The sequence below is a fragment of the Physella acuta genome, unplaced genomic scaffold, assembly GCF_028476545.2.
Source record: "Physella acuta isolate Inbredline_101_S28 unplaced genomic scaffold, ASM2847654v3 ptg000750l, whole genome shotgun sequence".
Taxonomy (NCBI): Eukaryota; Metazoa; Mollusca; class Gastropoda; family Physidae; genus Physella; species Physella acuta.
Window position 1 is genome coordinate 348,317 of NW_026732268.1, and position 20,710 is coordinate 369,026.

At 41.6% G+C, this 20,710-nt stretch overlaps 1 protein-coding gene across 1 annotated transcript in view; it reads left to right on the forward strand.

The window, feature by feature from the left end:
• The window catches only part of LOC131950275 (uncharacterized), a 35,171-nt gene extending 16,640 nt beyond the window's left edge, over positions 1 to 18,531 (forward strand). Inside the window, exons 7-13 of the mRNA XM_059312356.1 lie at positions 1,539 to 1,574; positions 1,876 to 2,007; positions 2,935 to 3,025; positions 3,604 to 3,991; positions 11,709 to 11,801; positions 16,922 to 17,103; positions 18,347 to 18,531. Coding sequence (XP_059168339.1) covers positions 1,539 to 1,574; positions 1,876 to 2,007; positions 2,935 to 3,025; positions 3,604 to 3,991; positions 11,709 to 11,801; positions 16,922 to 17,103; positions 18,347 to 18,531 — 1,107 coding nt within the window. The remainder of the gene's footprint in view (positions 1 to 1,538; positions 1,575 to 1,875; positions 2,008 to 2,934; positions 3,026 to 3,603; positions 3,992 to 11,708; positions 11,802 to 16,921; positions 17,104 to 18,346) is intronic.
• The last annotated feature ends 2,179 nt before the right edge of the window (positions 18,532 to 20,710 follow it).

Here is a 20,710-nt window from a genome sequence, read left to right on the forward strand (position 1 = left end):
GACATACACCAGCCATACATCAGCCATACACCAGCCATGTCAAACACCAGTGATACACCAGACATACACCAGCCATACACCAGCCATACACTAGCCATGCCATACACAAGCCATACACCAGCCATACACCAGCCATACATCAGCCATACACCAGCCATGTCAAACACCAGTGATACACCAGCAATACACCAGCCATACACCAGCCATACATTAGCCATGCCATACACAAGCCATACACCAGCCATACACCAGCTATACACAAGCCATACACCAGCCATACACAAGCCATACACCAGCCATACACCAGCCATACACAAGCCATACACAAGCCATACACCAGCCATACACTAGCCATGCCATACACAAGCCATACACCAGCCATACACCAGCCATACACCAGCCATACACCAGCCATACATCAGCCATACATCAGCCATACATCAGCCATACATCAGCCATACATCAGCCATACACCAGCCATGCCATACACCAGCCATACACCAGCCATACACCAGCCATACACCAGCCATACACCAGCCATACACCAGCCATACACAAGCCATACACCAGCCATACACCAGCCATACACCAGCCATACACAAGCCATACACCAGCCATACACAAGCCATACACCAGCCATACACCAGCCATACACCAGCCATACACCAGCCATACACAAGCCATACACCAGCCATACACCAGCCATACACAAGCCATACACAAGCCATACACCAGCCATACACCAGCCATACACCAGCAATACACCAGCCATACACCAGCCATGCCATACACCAGCCATACACCAGCCATACACCAGCATACACAAGCCATACATCAGCCATACACTAGACATATATCAGTTATACACTAACCATACGAAAACCATTGAATTTCGAATTTGTCTCTCCCCCCCCCAATCTTATTGTCTGTCTCTCCCCCATCCCTTGCTACTTTATTACAAACCTCACAACTTTACAAATAGATTCCCCCACTTTACAAATAGATTCCCCACTTTATAAATAGATTCCCCCACTTTACAAATAGATTCCCCCACTTTACAAATAGATTCCCCCACTTTACAAATAGATTCCCCCACTTTACAAATAGATTCCCCCACTTTACAAATAGATTCACCCGCTTTACAAATAGATTCACCCGCTTTACAAATAGATTCGCCCACTTTACCAATAGATTCCCCCACTTTACAAATAGATTCACTCAATTAACAAATAGATTCCCCCACTTTACAAATCGATTCGCCACCTTTACAAATAGATTCCCCCACTTTACAAATAGATTTCCCCACTTTACAAATAGATTCGCCCGCTTTACAAATAGATTTCCCCACTTTAGCAATAGATTCACTCACTTAACAAATAGATTCCCCCACTTTGCAAATAGATTCCCCCACTTTACAAATAGATTTCCCCCACTTTACAAATAGATTCCCCCACTTTTCAAATAGATTCACCCACTTAACAAATAGATTCACCCACAAATAGATTAGCTATTGCTGACTCATGTCAAATGTTTTACAGACTTCATCGGCGGAGGCGCAGGAAAAATTAGCGGCGGTAAGTAATTTATCAACTTTTGGTATCGTTGTTAACTTGATGTATTTTATCAACTTTTGTTATCGTTGTCTATTTTATCAACTTTTGTTAACTTGATGTATTTTATCAACTTTTGTTAACTTGATGTATTTTATCAACTTTTGTTAACTTGATGTATTTTATCAACTTTTGTTAACTTGATGTATTTTATCAACTTTTGTTAACTTGATGTATTTTATCAACTTTTGTTAACTTGATGTATTTTATCAACGTTTGGTGCCGTTGTTAGCTACCAATGATCTTCTGGTGTTTTTCCCACTAGTCTACAGAAGCGGTGGTCAACACATTGGGGTCTGTGGCCAAGAGAATCGACAGTCCCAGTCAGGCGGCCAAGTGCGCCTCAGCCATCAAGACCATGACAAGCAACAAGGACATCGTCAGTGAGGGCTCCAGAGTACGTCTCGTGTCCGTTCATCGTTGTGTCCTTCAATTGTTGTGTCCGTCTGTCGTTGTGTCCGTCAATTGTTAGGTCCGTCAATTGTTGTGTCCGTCAATTGTTGTGTCAGTCAATTGTTGTGTCCGTCAATTATTGTGTCCGTCAATTGTTGTCTCCGTCTGTCGTAGTGTCCGTTGTCTCCACTAACATTTGACTTTGTCACATTTCACTATGCCATGCCCACTAACACTTGACCTTGTCACATTTCACTATGCCACGCCCACTAACATTTGACCTTGTCACATTTCACTATGCCATGCCCACTAACACTTGAACTTGTCACATTTCACTATACCACGCCCACTAGCATTTGACCTTGACACATTTCACGATGCCACGCCCACTAACATTTGACCTTGTCACATTTCACTATGCCACGCCCACTAACACTTGACCTTGTTACATTTCACTATGCCACGCCCACTAACACTTGACCTTGTCAGATTTCACTATGCCACGCCCACTAACATTTGACCTTGTCACATTTCACTATGCCACGCCCACTAACACTTGACCTTGTTACATTTCACTATGCCACGCCCACTAACACTTGACCTTGTCAGATTTCACTATGCCACGCCCACTAACATTTGACCTTGTCACATATCACTATGCCACGCCCACTAACACTTGACCTTGTCACATTTCACTATGCCACACCCACTAACACTTGACCTTGTCACATTTCACTATGCCACGCCCACTAACATTTGACCTTGTCACATTTCACTATGCCATGCCCACTAACACTTGACCTTGTCACATTTCACTATGCCACGCCCACTAACATTTGACCTTGTCACATTTCACTATGCCACGCCCACTAACACTTGACCTTGTCACATTTCACTATGCCACGCCCACTAACATTTGACCTTGTCACAGTCCTCAGCAGCTGGGGCTTTCGTTGACTTGGCCAACGGTTCATCGTCCATGGCAGAGGCAACAGTAGATGACGCGTCAAGCTTTGCTGGTGGTAGGTTTTTGGTTCACTTCACAAGGTCTTTCATGATGTTTACATAGTCTTCACAAGGTCTTTCATGTTGTTTACATAGACTTCACAAGGTCTTTCATGATGTTTACATAGATTTCACAAGGTCTTTCATGATGTTTACATAGATTTCACAAGGTCTTTCATGATGTTTACATAGATTTCACAAGGTCTTTCATGATGTTTACATAGATTTCACAAGGTCTTTCATGATGTTTACATAGTCTTCACAAGGTCTTTCATGATGTTTACATAGTCTTCACAAGGTCTTTCATGATGTTTACATAGACAACAGTCAGCACTAGACCAAGTGGTCAGCACTAGACCAAGTGGTCAGCACTAGACCAAGTGGTCAGCACTAGACCAAGTGGTCAGCACTAGACCAAAAGGTCAGCACTAGATCAAGTGGTCAGCACTAGACCAAGTGGTCAGCACTAGACCAAGTGGTCAGCACTAGACCAAGTGGTCAGCACTAGACCAAGTGTTAATGCAATCACTACTATCTTACTGAATGCTGACCTAATTTAGGAATTCACTGACTTGACACTTGAACTTATTTTTAGAATGCCTTGGTGGACTTGGCAATATTTTCCCAAGCAGTCCAAAGCCACTGGCAAGTTCCAGCCTTCCGAGCGAGACTGAGGTCACCACAGTTCTGCTTGACCTGCTCTCGACACGCTCCGATGGACCTACCACGCCCAGCACTCGTGTGGCTGGAGGTCAAACATCTACATCACCCACACGGACCACCACACGGATAACCACACCACCCACACCGACCACCACATCGACCAGCGTGTGGAGCACAGCGCAGTCAAGCATCATCCACACGAGTGTAGGTTCGAGCCTTGCCCCGACAGTCCGGGCCTCGTATCAAAACAACGGTGACAACTTCACCATCAGCGGCGTCACTGTTGCCAGTCTGCTACTCAATGCATCAAGGGATTACACGTAACTAGATGCTCAATTCTAATCGAGTATACATTCATTTCTTGTGTCAAGGACATTACCTCCCTTAGTTACCAAGACATTACTTCCCTTAGTTACCAAGACATTACTTCCCTTAGTTACCACTGCAGACATTACTTCCCTTAGTTACCACTGAAGACATTACCTCCCTAAGTTACCACTGCAGACATTACTTCCCTTAGTTACCACTGAAGACATTACCTCCCTAAGTTACCACTGAAGACATAACCTCCCTTAGTTACCACTGAAGACATTACTTCCCTTAGTTACCACTGCAGACATTACCTCCCTTAGTTACCACTGCAGACATTATCTCCCTTAGTTACCACTGCAGACATTATCTCCCTTAGTTACCACTGCAGACATTACCTCCCTTAGTTACCAAGACATTAATTCCCTTAGTTACCACTGCAGACATTACTTCCCTTAGTTACCACTGCAGACATTACTTCCCTTAGTTACCACTGCAGACATTAATTCCCTTAGTTACCACTGCAGACATTACTTCCCTTAGTTACCACTGCAGACATTAATTCCTTTAGTTACCACTGCAGACATTACCTCCCTTAGTTACCACTGCAGACATTACTTCCCTTAGTTACCAAGACATTACCTCCCTTAGTTACCACTGCAGACATTAATTCCCTTAGTTACCACTGCAGACATTACTTCCCTTAGTTACCACTGCAGACATTACCTCCCTTAGTTACCACTGCAGACATTACCTCCCTTAGTTACCAAGACATTACTTCCCTTAGTTACCACTGCAGACATTAATTCCCTTAGTTACCACTGCAGACATTACTTCCCTTAGTTACCACTGCAGACATTATCTCCCTTAATTTCCACTGCAGACATTACCTCCCTTAGTTACCAAGACATTAATTCCCTTAGTTACCACTGCAGACATTACCTCCCTTAGTTACCACTGCAGACATTACCTCCCTTAGTTACCAAGACATTACTTCCCTTAGTTACCACTGCAGACATTACTTCCCTTAGTTACCACTGCAGACATTACTTCCCTTAGTTACCAAGACATTACTTCCCTTAGTTACCACTGCAGACATTACTTCCCTTAGTTACCAAGACATTACCTCCCTTAGTTACCACTGCAGACATTACCTCCCTTAGTTACCACTGCAGACATTACCTCCCTTAGTTACCACTGCAGCAATTATCTCCCTTAGTTACCACTGCAGACATTACTTCCCTTAGTTACCACTGCAGACATTACCTCCCTAAGTTACCACTGCAGACATTACTTCACTTAGTTACCACTGCAGACATTAATTCCTTTAGTTACCACTGCAGACATTACTTCCCTTAGTTACCACTGCAGACATTACCTCCCTTAGTTACCAAGACATTAATTCCCTTAGTTACCACTGCAGACATTACTTCCCTTAGTTACCACTGCAGACATTACCTCCCTTAGTTACCAAGACATTAATTCCCTTAGTTACCACTGCAGACATTACTTCCCTTAGTTACCACTGCAGACATTACCTCCCTAAGCTACTACTGCAGACATTACTTCCCTTAGTTACCACTGCAGACATTAATTCCTTTAGTTACCACTGCAGACATTACTTCCCTTAGTTACCACTGCAGACATAACCTCCCTAAGTTACCAAGACATTACCTCCCTTAGTTACCACTGCAGACATTACCTCCCTTAGTTACCAAGACATTACTTCCCTTAGTTACCACTGCAGACATTACTTCCCTTAGTTACCACTGCAGACATTACCTCCCTTAGTTACCACTGCAGACATTACCTCCCTAAGTTACCACTGCAGCAATTATCTCCCTTAGTTACCACTGCAGACATTACTTCCCTTAGTTACCACTGCAGACATTACCTCCCTTAGTTACCACTGCAGACATTACTTCCCTTAGTTACCACTGCAGACATTACCTCCCTTAGTTACCAAGACATTAATTCCCTTAGTTACCACTGCAGACATTACTTCCCTTAGTTACCACTGCAGACATTACTTCCCTTAGTTACCACTGCAGACATTACTTCCCTTAGTTACCACTGCAGACATTACCTCCTTTAGTTACCACTGAAGACATTACCTCCCTTAGTTACCACTGCAGACATTACCTCCCTTAGTTACCAAGACATTACTTCCCTTAGTTACCACTGCAGACATTACCTCCCTTAGTTACCACTGCAGTCATTATCTCCCTTAGTTACCACTGCAGACATTACCTCCCTTAGTTACCAAGACATTACTTCCCTAAGTTACCACTGCAGACATTACCTCCATTGGTTAACAACACCCTCCACCCCCACCCCCCTCCCCAAAGACATTACCTCCATTGTTCCCCCCTCCCCAAAGACATTGCCCCTACCTTTTCACGCCAACAAACACGTGTGCCACAAGAGTTTCAAGTGTAGATTAACCTTATGTTCCACGGGGAATACCCTAACCCAAGTGTAGACTAACCTTATGTTCCACGAGGAATACCCTAACCCAAGTGTAGATTAACCTTATGTTCCACGGGGAATGCCCTAACCCAAGTGTAGATTAACCATATGTTCCACGGGGAATGCCCTAACCCAAGTGTAGATTAACCTTATGTTCCACGGGGAATGCCCTAACCCAAGTGTAGATTAACCTTATGTTCCACGGGGAATGCCCTAACCCAAGTGTAGATTAACTTTATGTTCCACGGGGAATGCCCTAACCCAAGTGTAGATTAACCTTATGTTCCACGGGGAATACCCTAACCCAAGTGTAGATTAACCTTATGTTCCACGGGGAATACCCTAACCCAAGTGTAGATTAACCTTATGTTCCACGGGGAATGCCCTAACCCAAGTGTAGATTAACCTTATGTTCCACGGGGAATGCCCTAACCCAAGTGTAGATTAACCTTATGTTCCACGGGGAATGCCCTAACCCAAGTGTAGATTAACCTTATGTTCCACGGGGAATACCCTAACCCAAGTGTAGATTAACCTTATGTTCCACGGGGAATGCCCTAACCCAAGTGTAGATTAACTTTATGTTCAACGGGGATTACCCTAACCCAAGTGTAGATTAACCTTATGTTCCACGGGGAATGCCCTAACCCAAGTGTAGATTAACTTTATGTTCCACGGGGAATACCCTAACCCAAGTGTAGATTAACTTTATGTTCCACGGGGAATACCCTAACCCAAGTGTAGATTAACCTTATGTTCCACGGGGAATGCCCTAACCCAAGTGTAGATTAACCTTATGTTCCACGGGGAATGCCCTAACCCAAGTGTAGATTAACCTTATGTTCCACGGGGAATGCCCTAACCCAAGTGTAGATTAACTTTATGTTTCACGGGGAATACCCTAACCCAAGTGTAGATTAACCTTATGTTCCACGGGGAATGCCCTAACCCAAGTGTAGATTAACCTTATGTTCCACGGGGAATGCCCTAACCCAAGTGTAGATTAACCTTATGTTCCACGGGGAATACCCTAACCCAAGTGTAGATTAACTTTATGTTCCATGGGGAATACCCTAACCCAAGTGTAGATTAACCTTATGTTCCACGGGGAATGCCCTAACCCAAGTGTAGATTAACTTTATGTTCCACGGGGAATACCCTAACCCAAGTGTAGATTAACCTTATGTTCCACGGGGAATGCCCTAACCCAAGTGTAGATTAACCTTATGTTCCACGGGGAATGCCCTAACCCAAGTGTAGATTAACCTTATGTTCCACGGGGAATGCCCTAACCCAAGTGTAGATTAACTTTATGTTCCACGGGGAATACCCTAACCCAAGTGTAGATTAACCTTATGTTCCACGGGGAATGCCCTAACCCAAGTGTAGATTAACCTTATGTTCCACGGGGAATGCCCTAACCCAAGTGTAGATTAACCTTATGTTCCACGGGGAATGCCCTAACCCAAGTGTAGATTAACCATATGTTCCACGGGGAATGCACTAACCCAAGTGTAGATTAACCTTATGTTCCACGAGGAATACCCTAACCCAAGTGTAGATTAACCTTATGTTCCACGGGGAATGCCCTAACCCAAGTGTAGATTAACCTTATGTTCCACGGGGAATGCCCTAACCCAAGTGTAGATTAACCTTATGTTCCACGGGGAATGCCCTAACCCAAGTGTAGATTAACTTTATGTTCCACGGGGAATGCCCTAACCCAAGTGTAGATTAACCATATGTTCCACGGGGAATGCCCTAACCCAAGTGTAGATTAACCTTATGTTCCACGGGGAATGCCCTAACCCAAGTGTAGATTAACCATATGTTCCACGGGGAATACCCTAACCCAAGTGTAGATTAACCTTATGTTCCACGGGGAATGCCCTAACCCAAGTGTAGATTAACCTTATGTTCCACGAGGAATACCCTAACCCAAGTGTAGATTAACCTTATGTTCCACGGGGAATGCCCTAACCCAAGTGTAGATTAACCATATGTTCCACGGGGAATACCCTAACCCAAGTGTAGATTAACCTTATGTTCCACGGGGAATGCCCTAACCCAAGTGTAGATTAACCTTATGTTCCACGGGGAATGCCCTAACCCAAGTGTAGATTAACCTTATGTTCCACGGGGAATGCCCTAACCCAAGTGTAGATTAACCTTATGTTCCACGGGGAATGCCCTAACCCAAGTGTAGATTAACCATATGTTCCACGGGGAATACCCTAACCCAAGTGTAGATTAACCTTATGTTCCACGGGGAATGCCCTAACCCAAGTGTAGATTAACCTTATGTTCCACGGGGAATGCCCTAACCCAAGTGTAGATTAACCTTATGTTCCACGGGGAATGCCCTAACCCAAGTATAGATTAACCTTATGTTCCACGGGGAATACCCTAACCCAAGTGTAGATTAACCTTATGTTCCACGGGGAATGCCCTAACCCAAGTGTAGATTAACCTTATGTTCCACGGGGAATGCCCTAACCCAAGTGTAGATTAACTTTATGTTCCACGGGGAATGCCCTAACCCAAGTGTAGATTAACTTTATGTTCCACGGGGAATACCCTAACCCAAGTGTAGATTAACCTTATGTTCCACGGGGAATGCCCTAACCCAAGTGTAGATTAACTTTATGTTCCACGGGGAATGTCCTAACCCAAGTGTAGATTAACCTTATGTTCCACGGGGAATGCCCTAACCCAAGTGTAGATTAACTTTATGTTCCACGGGGAATGCCCTAACCCAAGTGTAGATTAACCTTATGTTCCACGGGGAATACCCTAACCCAAGTGTAGATTAACCTTATGTTCCACGGGGAATGCCCTAACCCAAGTGTAGATTAACCTTATGTTCCACGGGGAATACCCTAACCCAAGTGTAGATTAACTTTATGTTCCACGGGGAATACCCTAACCCAAGTGTAGATTAACCTTATGTTCCACGGGGAATGCCCTAACCCAAGTGTAGATTAACCATATGTTCCACGGGGAATACCCTAACCCAAGTGTAGATTAACCTTATGTTCCACGGGGAATGCCCTAACCCAAGTGTAGATTAAGCTTATGTTCCACGAGGAATACCCTAACCCAAGTGTAGATTAACCTTATGTTCCACGGGGAATGCCCTAACCCAAGTGTAGATTAACCTTATGTTCCACGGGGAATGCCCTAACCCAAGTGTAGATTAACCTTATGTTCCACGGGGAATACCCTAACCCAAGTGTAGATTAACCTTATGTTTCACGTGGAATGCTCTAACCCAAGTGTAGATTAACCTTATGTTCCACGGGGAATGCCCTAACCCAAGTGTAGATTAACCTTATGTTCCACGGGGAATGCCCTAACCCAAGTGTAGATTAACCTTATGTTCCACGGGGAATGCCCTAACCCAAGTGTAGATTAACCTTATGTTCCACGGGGAATGCCCTAACCCAAGTGTAGATTAACCTTATGTTCCACGGGGAATACCCTAACCCAAGTGTAGATTAACTTTATGTTCCACGGGGAATACCCTAACCCAAGTGTAGATTAACCTTATGTTCCACGGGGAATGCCCTAACCCAAGTGTAGATTAACCTTATGTTCCACGAGGAATACCCTAACCCAAGTGTAGATTAACCTTATGTTCCACGGGGAATGCCCTAACCCAAGTGTAGATTAACCATATGTTCCACGGGGAATACCCTAACCCAAGTGTAGATTAACCTTATGTTCCACGGGGAATGCCCTAACCCAAGTGTAGATTAACCTTATGTTCCACGGGGAATGCCCTATCCCAAGTGTAGATTAACCTTATGTTCCACGGGGAATACCCTAACCCAAGTGTAGATTAACCATATGTTCCACGGGGAATGTTCTAACCCAAGTGTAGATTAACCTTATGTTCCACGGGGAATGCCCTAACCCAAGTGTAGATTAACCTTATGTTCCACGGGGAATGCCCTAACCCAAGTGTAGATTAACTTTATGTTCCACGGGGAATGCCCTAACCCAAGTGTAGATTAACCTTATGTTCCACGGGGAATGCCCTAACCCAAGTGTAGATTAACTTTATGTTCCACGGGGAATGCCCTAACCCAAGTGTAGATTAACCATATGTTCCACGGGGAATACCCTAACCCAAGTGTAGATTAACCTTATGTTCCACGGGGAATACCCTAACCCAAGTGTAGATTAACCTTATGTTCCACGAGGAATACCCTAACCCAAGTGTAGATTAACCTTATGTTCCACGGGGAATGCCCTAACCAAAGTGTAGATTAACCTTATGTTCCACGGGGAATGCCCTAACCCAAGTGTAGATTAACCTTATGTTCCACGGGGAATGCCCTAACCCAAGTGTAGATTAACCTTATGTTCCACGGGGAATGCCCTAACCCAAGTGTAGATTAACCTTATGTTCCACGGGGAATGCCCTAACCCAAGTGTAGATTAACCTTATGTTCCACGGGGAATGCCCTAACCCAAGTGTAGATTAACCTTATGTTCCACGGGGAATACCCTAACCCAAGTGTAGATTAACCTTATGTTCCACGGGGAATACCCTAACCCAAGTGTAGATTAACCTTATGTTCCACGGGGAATGCCCTAACCCAAGTGTAGATTAACCTTATGTTCCACGGGGAATACCCTAACCCAAGTGTAGATTAACCTTATGTTCCACGGGGAATGCCCTAACCCAAGTGTAGATTAACCTTATGTTCCACGGGGAATGCCCTAACCCAAGTGTAGATTAACCTTATGTTCCACGGGGAATACCCTAACCCAAGTGTAGATTAACCTTATGTTCCACGGGGAATACCCTAACCCAAGTGTAGATTAACCTTATGTTCCACGGGGAATGCCCTAACCCAAGTGTAGATTAACCTTATGTTCCACGGGGAATACCCTAACCCAAGTGTAGATTAACCTTATGTTCCACGGGGAATGCCCTAACCCAAGTGTAGATTAACCTTATGTTCCACGGGGAATACCCTAACCCAAGTGTAGATTAACCTTATGTTCCACGGGGAATACCCTAATCCTAACCCAAATCCTAATATTTACTTCAACTGTGCCTTGTCTGGCAGTTTGAGTTGAACGTTAGGATTAGGTTAAGGGCAAAGGTTAGGATTTGGTTGAGGTTCAAGGGTTATTGACAGGGTTGAATTGATCGGAAGGATGTTGGATGTGGTCCTGGAGAAATCAACTGCTCCACCTCCTGTACACCTTGCCAATACACCCCTATTTAACATCTTCCTACCTCAGCACCCCACAACCGTATCAAGCCACGACAGCTCTGCCTCCCACTGACGTCACAACACCTCTACCACAACCAGTCACAGTCCCGATAGACGAGAGGTATGAGCACACTTTTTGTACCACATCGTCAAATTTATATTTGTACCACATCGTCAAATTTATATTTGTACCACATCGTCAAATTTATATTTGTACCACATCGTCAAATTTATATTTGTACCACATCGTCAAATTTATATTTGTACCACATCGTCAAATTTATACTTGTACCACATCGTCAAATTTATATTTGTACCACATCGTCAAATTTATATTTGTACCACATCGTCAAATTTATATTTGTACCACATCGTCAAATTTATATTTGTACCACATTGTTTGTGTTCATTTTGGTGCGCAATTGTTTTAGTCATGCAATTCTATTGCATTCAAAACGAACCGTCCCAGCCAGTCCTACGCTAGCCTTTGTGAAAAACCTAACTATAAAGGAGCGTGACGCCTGTGTTTATTAAGCAGCGCATGCTAGGCGATGCCCGGGGTTTGGAAATATATTTTTGCTTATATTTTAGACTATTTAAATAACCATAAATCCAACTTTAATGCTAAGCAACCACAACGAAAAAAACACACAGCCACAACCACAATCATAGCCACAACCACAACCACAGCGACAATCACAACCATAACAACAACAATAAACACAAACGCAAAGACAAAGACAAACGTAAACGTAAACACGAACACAAGCACAACAATGAACACTTTAAATAAAATTCTAATTTTAGTAACATGGTACTTTACCTGTTTGTGTGATCTTGGCATATGCAGTAGAGCAGTGGTTCTCAACCTTTTCGAGTGGCGACCCCCTTTCATAAAACGTAAACCCGCGACCCCCATATAATTAACAAGTCGAAATTAGTAAAGAAAATAATAAGCACTAAATTAATATTTTCTAGTAGACTTTCAATATGAATTATTCTTGATAACTGTTTTAATACGATGAGCAAAATTACATGCTATTAACAAGCATTAACTAGCATTAACAATTAAATTTTGTAAATTTAAGAATTCATCTTGTAGGAAAGCAGAGAATGTGTGACAATGCAGATTCTTCTTCTTTCAGCTCGGGGAAAATAACGCCGCAGTTCGTTGTCAAGAGATTCAAGATGCACATAATTCTTTAAACATGTTATCTATCACACCACACTGCAGAGTTTCTCAAACATGGCAGTATTTCAAATATTTATTTTTCCTCGCCAATTTTGCAGCTTTGATAAAAATGCCGAGAGATTATCATGAAAAGAGATAATATTCGTTCCTTTATCAGGTTAAGCTTATGTTGATGTTCGAATATATCTGCTAGGTATGATACTCTCTCCAACCACACCATGTCGTTAAAGTATATCAAGAGGTCTTGTTTCCTTGCACTTCCAAGAACATTTTGATTTCATCTTTCAATTCAAAAACACGATTGACATTTCCTATTGACAGCCAGCGTACTGAAGTGTAGAACCTCGTGATCTTTATCCATGTCTTTGAGAGTTCTTGAAACAGACAGGTGTTTAGGGCTCCAGATTTAATATGATTTACGACTTTTATTAGCAATGGAGTCGGATAAGTCTTGCTGGCGAGGGCATATGTGAATCATGCAGTGGATTCCCTTTCATTAGGGAGCTAAATCTTTTACCTTTTACTTTTTCTGAAATCCCCATTTTGACCCAAACATGACGCACCATCCATACAAGCCCCACAACCGTTTTCCCATTTTAATACTCCAGTTTAAAAAAAAACGTATTTATTTTCTCCATGATATCTTCACAAAACATCAACTCTTATTTGATAACATCTGAATGAATATATTTCACAAAGACAAGCAACTGCGAACACGAACTCACGTCTGTTGATTCGTCAACTTGAAAATCAAACAATGGTGAAAGCTTGATTTCATTCTAAATTTGTCTTTTAACATAAACCGCTGCATAGTATTATTAGACAGAGATATTTGTTGCATCTTTACTGCACTGGAATCCCCAAGAATTAATTTTACCATCTTCAGCATACATGGTTTGATGAGATTTTCTCCTTTGTGTGAGAAGTTTTTTGCTTGGAAATTTCTAATACCACTTCATATGATGCTTGCACTAATGCTGTGTTTTCTTGGTGGAAACGTTCTGTTCGATCAAGTCTCTGACGTTTGCAACTACCTTCATGCCGACAAAAGAACTACATAATTATCTTTTTTGGTGTGTTCCGAATGACTCGTCTCAAATTGACGTTTTGAAGTTTTCATAGACTCCTGACAAAGAACAACTTTGCACAGTACAAATTGTTTATTCTCTGTTCCATTTCCAGTGAATTTCAAATATTTTTCTAAATATTTAAGTTTTTTATTCATTGCTAGAGCTTAGTCTACCAGTTGGCGACCCCCCAGAAAGCCCTTCCCCCCAAGGGGTCGCTACCCCCAGGTTGGAAACCCATGGAGTAGAGTGTGAAAAGTTCTACGCCCCGTGGCTTCAACTTTCTGAACTTAAGTTGTGCACCGATCGAGGTGGCTGAGAGACGTCCTACACACTAAGATCTAGACGTCCTACAGACTAAGATCTAGACGTCCTACAGACTAAGATCTAGACGTCCTACACACTAAGATCTAGCATCTAGCCTGGAGTTTCAGGCGTGAGCCCTAACACCCTATCTCCCTCTAAAGAACGCTATCACACGACATTTACTAAATCGTTAAAAAGAAGAAATCTCTAGGCTATTAATGAATTTAATATTTTGGTATTGAAATAACAATAGTGGACATTTTAGTACTGGTTTAAATATTACACAGCTTATGTATAGGTTGACATTTTTGGCAAATGTTTATCGAAAAACCTAAACGAAGCCAAGTGTCCCTAGTAGTAACTATAAAGCAAAATACGCAGTAAAATATCGACTTGATCACCAATTGTAATATTTTCAAAGTTTTGATTTTTGTACTAAAATCTAAATAGATTTTTCTTGCGTTATTGTTTGTGTTTGCGTTTAAATTTGTGTTTGTATTTTCGTTGTTTGCTTTTAAGTTTGTGTTTATGTTTATTTTTTTATATGCATATGTTTGCTATTATGTTTGCATTTGCGTTTATTATTATATTTGCGTTTATTTTTTCTCAAAAATCCATATTTACATATAGACCTTTAATATTCCCAACTTTGGGAAGTAAAAAAAAATTCAAATTCATAGCGGTGGGTGGTGCATCGGCAGGGAACGATTCGATTGTTCTCTATATGCGGTTCGACACCGTTCATCCGAGTGCAATGTAACTTTAGGGAGTTATGAGAATACACCAAAGAAGGTTTTTACGGGGAAAAAATCTTATGGGCGTCGCCTTGGAGCGTGCGATTTTTGTCAAAACACTGTTTGTCGACATAAGTTCCAGAGCGGCTATCTTAGCACTTGGTATCCGCTAATTGGACTTCCTGCATAGTGGGTAAGGGTTACCACTATATTTAACGATAAAACAGCGATAGACGCAGCCGCCCACGCCCAGGCGGTTGCTTGACCCGAAGCGCCCCGGGCTCTCCTGTTACATTATGGCAACTACATTCGTTTTAAAATAAGGCTATATATTAAAGACATGATGAACAAAAATAAACGTTGACTATATCGAATAAGGCGCGACCTCCGGCGCCCCGTCAGAGGCAATAAGGCACCCCGGGCTGTCACTTGAGTATTATGGCGCCTACATTCGTTTTAAAGAGTTCGATAGGCGATTATTATTGTCGCTCACTTAATCTAATCAGGCTTGAACTCATGCGCTCCGGCAGTGTGCTTTTTGGCTCCCCGAGCTATCCCGTGAGCGGTATGGCGCATACGTTTGTTTTAATGAGCACCTTACAATATTGACACGGTGGCACACGACATTCGATAATTAAACTGAGCCAGCGTCAGACTTCTTTTAGAAACCGCAGCAACGCGCGGGAATGTGCACGCTAGTCTAATATATAAAGTTCATTTCTGTATGTTTGCTTGTATTCACGATTACTAAGAAATATAAGACTTAAAGAGACCCCATACTTGTGGTGTTAAATGTCTAAAGTACTTATCGTCTAAACTTTTCTAAACTGATGATTTTAAAAAATTAATATTGAAAGTGTTTTAAAACAATTTTCATTTTTCATACTTAAAATAGTAATTTTGTCAACATGTTTATTAAAGAAACATTTTTTAAAAAATCACATTTTACACAAATTCTAATTATGTCTGATAATGTCTGAAAATTATTTACATTTAGTTCTTTAGTACTCATTACATCCCTTGATAAAATCTGTAAAAACAATTACTTTCATTTAAAAAAAACACATTACATCGAGGGGGAAAAATTACATTTTATTACTTTGTTTTGGTGTTGGGGAAAAAATACTTACATAACTAGCACGGATTGATCAAGTACAACGTGGAAGGTGTTTTAGATACTGTCTTTTATTTTTTTATGCACTGAACGTACTGTTTACTAATTATATTTTTAATCAAAGACATTTGACGTAAAAAAAGACATCTTTATTCGGGAACAGGAATTCCCTCAAGTTATTATTTGTGTCCTTTTTTGAGCATTCGTTTTTGTCTGTATTTTTTGCGCACGAAGGAGAATTCGTTTTGGTCAGTCGCACCAGAAAGCTCTTTTATAGACACCTGCACCAAACTACAAGAAGATATAACATTTTATATAATACTAGCCGTCCCGGTATGTGTTTTGTTTGTGTTGTGTTTGTGCGGTGTTTGTGTTGTGTTTGTGTTGTGTTTGTGTTGTGTTTGTGTTGTGTTTGTGTTGTGTTGTGGTTGTGTTGTGTTTGTGTTGTGTTTGTGTTGTGCTTCTGTTTTGTTTGTGTTATTTTTTTTTTAAGTTAATACATTTTAAAAAGATTCACCGTGACGGAGCACGGGTATACTGCTAGTATAATATAAAATCATGAAAATTCAAAGGTTTGTTAAGAAAGAAAAAGGATAACTTCCGGGTTTCTCGGAAATATTTTAAAATTTGATAAACATTTACTTAAATATATATATATATATATATATATATATATATATATATATATATATATATATATATATCTTTACAGAGAGAGAGGGAGGGAGAGAGGGAGAAAGAGAGAGAGAGACCGAGTTTTTATGAGAATGGAAACGCTAGCGCAATATCGATGTATATTTCTTTTCTCGATTGACTTCATCTTTTCAGAATGTTCCTGCCTAGAACCGACCCGCGACCTGCGCGAGTCATTGCTCATGAGCTACTACGTAGTCTGGCGGACAAGGACACGTACAGAGAATTGTTCCAGTACATTTTTGACGACTGTTTGCTTTTCAGGAAAGTCATGAAATCACAAGACATCCAGTACAACATCCCATGTTTGTCCACTGGTCAGTCTATTACAACATCCCATGTTTGTCCACTGGTCAGTCTATTACAACATCCCATGTTTGTCCACTGGTCAGTCTATTACAACATCCCATGTTTGTCCACTGGTCAGTCTATTACAACATCCCATGTTTGTCCACTGGTCAGTCTATTACAACATCCCATGTTTGTCCACTGGTCAGTCTATTACAACATCCCATGTTTGTGTTTGTCCACTGGTCAGTCTATTACAACATCCCATGTTTGTCCACTGGTCAGTCTATTACAACATCCCATGTTTGTCCACTGGTCAGTCTATTACAACATCCCATGTTTGTCCACTGGTCAGTCTATTACAACATCCCATGTTTGTCCACTGGTCAGTCTATTACAACATCCCATGTTTGTCCACTGGTCAGTCTATTACAACATCCCATGTTTGTCCACTGGTCAGTCTATTACAACATCCCACGTTTGTCCACTGGTCAGTCTATTACAACATCCCATGTTTGTCCACTGGTCAGTCTATTACAACATCCCACGTTTGTCCACTGGTCAGTCTATTACAACATCCCATGTTTGTGTTTGTCCACTGGTCAGTCTATTACAACATCCCATGTTTGTGTTTGTCCACTGGTCAGTGTATTACAACATCCCATGTTTGTCCACTGGTCAGTCTATTACAACATCCCATGTTTGTGTTTATCCAATGGTCATTTATTCCCCCTTTTCAGCCGTTAACTGTACACATTCGTCATTACGGGTAAAAATTGAGTAGTAAGTCTAAACATCAAGACTGATATATCGTTCTCCCCCCCCCCCATTCCCCCAATGCCATCAACATGATGAAGTGTGATGGTGACTTTACCCCCCCCCCCCACCCCCACTCCCCCGATACAATCAACATGATGAAGTGTGATGTTGACTTTACACCCCCACTCCCCCACTCCCCAGATGCCATCAACATGATGAAGTGTGATGTTGACTTTACACCCCCACTCCCCCACTCCCCAGATGCCATCAACATGATGAAGTGTGATGTTGACTTTACACCCCCACTCCCCCACTCCCCCGATACAATCAACATGATGAAGTGTGATGGTGACTTTACCCCCCCCCCCACCCCCACTCCCCCGATACAATCAACATGATGAAGTGTGATGTTGACTTTACACCCCCACTCCCCCACTCCCCAGATGCCATCAACATGATGAAGTGTGATGTTGACTTTACACCCCCCCCCCCCCTCACTCCCCCACTCCCCAGATGCCATCAACATGATGAAGTGTGATGGTGACTTCACGCTGCAGGACCGCGTGTTTGACGTCATGACCTACTCCGAGCACCCAGACGACATCTATGAAGTTTACCTGGTGCCCCTCAACAGGGCCAGGGCTGAACGAGACCGAGCGAGGAGGGCGACGGTAGGTTGGACTGGAAAAACATTTTAAATTAATTCTTTTCTTCTATTTGTCAAATTTGTTAGTCCTATACCTCAATAGATAAACATAGATGTGATCATTTCTACAACAAGTTGTTCGCTGTGAATCTTTATTTACTTTCGCATTCTGTCACGTTCCGTCTTTTTACTACGTCGTTCACAAAATCTTTTTGTTTTACATAATCGTAGTCTTCAAAATCACCCGTTACTTTACCTGTACCAGGATGTAAGAGTGGGGGGGGGGGGGGGGGGTGGATAAGGTGAGACCACAAGTTGTGAGGGTTGACATGACAGAAAACTGAAACCAAGACTAACATGAGGCAGACAGTGAAGTTTTATTTTCTTGTTGACAGGACAGAAAACTAAAACCAAGACTAACATGAGGCAGACTGTGAAGTTTTATTTTCTTGTTGACAGGACAGAAAACTAAAACCAAGACTAACATGAGGCAGACAGTGAAGTTTTATTTTCTTGTTGACAGGACAGAAAACTAAAACCAAGACTAACATGAGGCAGACAGTGAAGTTTTATTTTCTTGTTGACAGGACAGAAAACTGAAACCAAGACTAACATGAGGCAGACAGTGAAGTTTTATTTTCTTGTTGACAGGACAGAAAACTAAAACCAAGACTAACATGAGGCAGACAGTGAAGTTTTATTTTCTTGTTGACAGGACAGAAAACTGAAACCAAGACTAACATGAGGCAGACAGTGAAGTTTTATTTTCTTGTTGACAGGACAGAAAACTGAAACCAAGACTAACATGAGGCAGACAGTGAAGTTTTATTTTCTTTTTGACAGGACAGAAAACTAAAACCAAGACTAACATGAGGCAGAAAGTGAAGTTTTATTTTCTTGTTGACAGGACAGAAAACTGAAACCAAGACTAACATGAGGCAGACAGTGAAGTTTTATTTTCTTGTTGACAGGACAGAAAACTGAAACCAAGACTAACATGAGGCAGACAGTGAAGTTTTATTTTCTTGTTGACAGGACAGAAAACTAAAACCAAGACTAACATGAGGCAGAAAGTGAAGTTTTATTTTCTTGTTGACAGGACAGAAAACTAAAACCAAGACTAACATGAGGCAGACAGTGAAGTTTTATTTTCTTGTTGACAGGACAGAAAACTAAAACCAAGACTAACATGAGGCAGACAGTGAAGTTTTATTTTCTTTTTGACAGGACAGAAAACTGAAACCAAGACTAACATGAGGCAGACAGTGAAGTTTTATTTTCTTTTTGACAGGACAGAAAACTGAAACCAAGACTAACATGAGGCAGACAGTGAAGTTTTATTTTCTTGTTGACAGGACAGAAAACTAAAACCAAGACTAACATGAGGCAGACAGTGAAGTTTTATTTTCTTGTTGACAGGACAGAAAACTGAAACCAAGACTAACATGAGGCAGACAGTGAAGTTTTATTTTCTTGTTGACAAGACAGAAAACTGAAACCAAGACTAACATGAGGCAGACAGTGAAGTTTTATTTTCTTGTTGACAGGACAGAAAACTAAAACCAAGACTAACATGAGGCAGACAGTGAAGTTTTATTTTCTTGTTGACAGGACAGAAAACTAAAACCAAGACTAACATGAGGCAGACAGTGAAGTTTTATTTTCTTGTTGACAGGACAGAAAACTAAAACCAAGACTAACATGAGGCAGACAGTGAAGTTTCATTTTCTTGTTGACAGGACAGAAAACTAAAACCAAGACTAACATGAGGCAGACAGTGAAGTTTTATTTTCTTTTTGACAGGACAGAAAACTGAAACCAAGACTAACATGAGGCAGACAGTGAAGTTTTATTTTCTTTTTGACTGGACAGAAAACTGAAACCAAGACTAACATGAGGCAGACAGTGAAGTTTTATTTTCTTGTTGACAGGACAGAAAACTAAAACCAAGACTAACATGAGGCAGACAGTGAAGTTTTATTTTCTTGTTGACAGGACAGAAAACTGAAACCAAGACTAACATGAGGCAGACAGTGAAGTTTTATTTTCTTGTTGACAGGACAGAAAACTGAAACCAAGACTAACATGAGGCAGACAGTGAAGTTTTATTTTCTTTTTGACAGGACAGAAAACTGAAACCAAGACTAACATGAGGCAGACAGTGAAGTTTTATTTTCTTGTTGACAGGACAGAAAACTGAAACCAAGACTAACATGAGGCAGACAGTGAAG